Source organism: Mus caroli, chromosome 11 (assembly GCF_900094665.2).
Source record: "Mus caroli chromosome 11, CAROLI_EIJ_v1.1, whole genome shotgun sequence".
Lineage (NCBI taxonomy): Eukaryota > Metazoa > Chordata > Mammalia > Rodentia > Muridae > Mus > Mus caroli.
This window is the reverse complement of record NC_034580.1, coordinates 64525926-64528392: the sequence shown is the minus strand read 5'-3', so window position 1 is coordinate 64528392 and position 2467 is coordinate 64525926. Positions and strand designations below refer to the sequence as shown.

The 2467-nt window shown below is 45.4% G+C and overlaps 1 protein-coding gene across 1 annotated transcript in view; it reads left to right on the top strand.

Annotated features, from left to right (window-relative positions):
- Positions 1-2467, top strand: part of Chrnb1 (cholinergic receptor nicotinic beta 1 subunit) — a 13108-nt gene extending 10641 nt beyond the window's left edge. Inside the window, exons 9-11 of the mRNA XM_021176985.1 lie at positions 592-764; positions 1297-1444; positions 1745-2467. Coding sequence (XP_021032644.1) covers positions 592-764; positions 1297-1444; positions 1745-1885 — 462 coding nt within the window. The 3' untranslated portion in view covers positions 1886-2467. The remainder of the gene's footprint in view (positions 1-591; positions 765-1296; positions 1445-1744) is intronic.

Genomic DNA, 2467 nt, shown 5'->3' with positions numbered 1-2467 from the left:
TCTCACAAGAGACAGCTATATCTGGGTCCTTTCAGCAAAATCTTGCTAGTGTATGCAATGGTGTCAGCGTTTGGAAGCTGATTATGGGATGGATCCTTGGATATGGCAGTCTTTAGATGGTCCATCCTTTCTTCACAGCTCCAAACTTTATCTCTGTAAAGAGCTCTTTTTAAAAGTGTAAATAGTAAATACATTGTGTGTGTGGTGTGATTATATATATATATATATATATATATATATGTATGTGTATATATATATATATGTGTGTGTGTGTGTATGTTTACATGAATGAATGTTTGTTTTGTATATGCATAAGTGTACTACCTATGTGCCTGAGACTTACAGATGGTTGTGAGCCACCATGTGGCCCTGGAAACCAGGGTTCTCTGGAAGAGTAGTCAGTGCTCTTAACTGCTGAGCCATCTATGTGTCCAGCCCTAAAGCTGTGCAGTTGAGGTTCTGCCAATGTAGCTCAGGAGTACCGTGAGTGCGCATGCACAGGAAGGGACATCTGGAGTGGGAATACTTAGCTGCTTCCTTTGTGATTGAAAGCATTAAAGCCCTCTGTAATATGTCACTTCTACTGTATAGATCTTCATTCACAAGCTCCCTCCATACCTGGGTCTGAAGAGGCCCAAACCCGAGAGAGACCAACTACCTGAACCACATCACTCTCTTTCTCCAAGAAGTGGCTGGGGCAGAGGAACTGATGAATATTTCATCCGGAAGCCTCCAAGTGATTTTCTTTTCCCTAAACTTAACAGGTAAGACCTACACTAGTCGCTGGGCGTGGTGGCGCACGCCTTTAATCCCAGCACTCAGGAGGCAGAGGCAGGCGGATTTCTGAGTTCGAGGCCAGCCTTGTCTACAAAGTGAGTTCCAGAACAGCCAGGGCTATACAGAGAAATCCTGTCTCGAAAAATAAAACAAACAAAAAACCAAAACAAAACAAAAACAACAACAAAAAAAGACCTACACTAGTCAATCACTTGGGCAAGGGAGAGTTACAGCTCCCAGAAGACAGTGGAAGGTAATGTGGCCTAGCATATCATGGGAGTTGTAGGAACCTTGTCTGTGCTTGCATTGTGAAAAGGTGGCATTTAAAAGTTTAAAGAGCCAGAAACTTGGCAATAGTCTGGAGAGGTCAGGGCTGCTGGGGAGATACGGAAGGTCTCTCCCAGGTACGGAAGGTTGTTGGAGGATCGGCAGCTGGAGCAGGGTCGACAGGTCAACGGGAACTTCACATTCTCTTTGAACCCAGGGTGTGGTCAAACAGTCCCCACCCTACACACACAGGTTTCAGCCTGAATCATCTGCCCCGGACCTGCGACGATTTATCGATGGTCCAACCCGGGCTGTAGGTCTGCCTCAGGAGCTACGAGAGGTCATTTCCTCAATCAGCTACATGGCCCGACAGCTTCAGGAACAGGAGGACCACGACGCAGTAAGTCCAAAGAGTCTGGAGCCTGTGGGCTCCTGGACCTCGGCTCCACCCCTAACTTTAAGCTCCGCCCTTAGCAAGGCCCTTCCGTTTCTGATTGGAAGTGTGCTTGGTTTGTCCTTCCTGCTTTCCGACTGGTTCCTTGCTTTCATATCTAGCTGGAGCCTGACTTTTGCGCTACTTATCTTTTTCTCACATTCCAAGTAACAAGACCTTGGCAGAAAACTGAAAGGGGTGGGCTTCCCAGAACTCCGGACCTGGAGTTTGTTTTTTTAATTAATTAATTTTTCTGTCTACCCTTAGCTGAAGGAGGACTGGCAGTTTGTGGCCATGGTTGTGGACCGTCTTTTTCTGTGGACATTCATCGTTTTCACAAGCGTCGGGACCCTAGTCATTTTCCTAGATGCCACGTACCATTTACCCCCTCCTGAACCTTTTCCTTGAGGACCCTCCGGTCATTTTTGCCAAATGCTGCAGGTACTCTTAAGCTTGATAGCGCTTGGCTCTTGTAAGAATCTTGTTTCTGGGAAGACGTTGAAGTGAGACTTGGAGGCTGAGCATAGCGCCTTAGACCCACCCGAAATGTCCTTCTACTTATTATTTAGAGTTTTGTTCTTCTGCGGTTTTGTTTTTGTTGTTTTTGAGACAGAGTCTCACTCTGTGGCCCAGGCTAGCCTGGAACTGTGACGTCCAGGCTGGTCGCAAACTCCCAACAATGTTACTTCCTTAGCCTAGCAATTGTTGGAATCACAGACCTGGTAAACCAGCGCACTTGGAGTTTGTTTCTTGAAACTACATAGAATGTCACAGCTTAGATCTCTAGTGAAATAGAATAACCAAGTAGTAGACTGTAAGCCTTTTGAGGACAGGAGATCTGTTGGCTACTGTATTATCCCCAGCAATGTGCACAGGTCCTAGCCCATAAGTGCTTAACATTTGTTGAAGAGAGGGAAAATAAATCTGGAAGGAAATATAAATATCTCCTACAATTGCATGTATTAAAATTAAAATGTAGAAAATGATTAA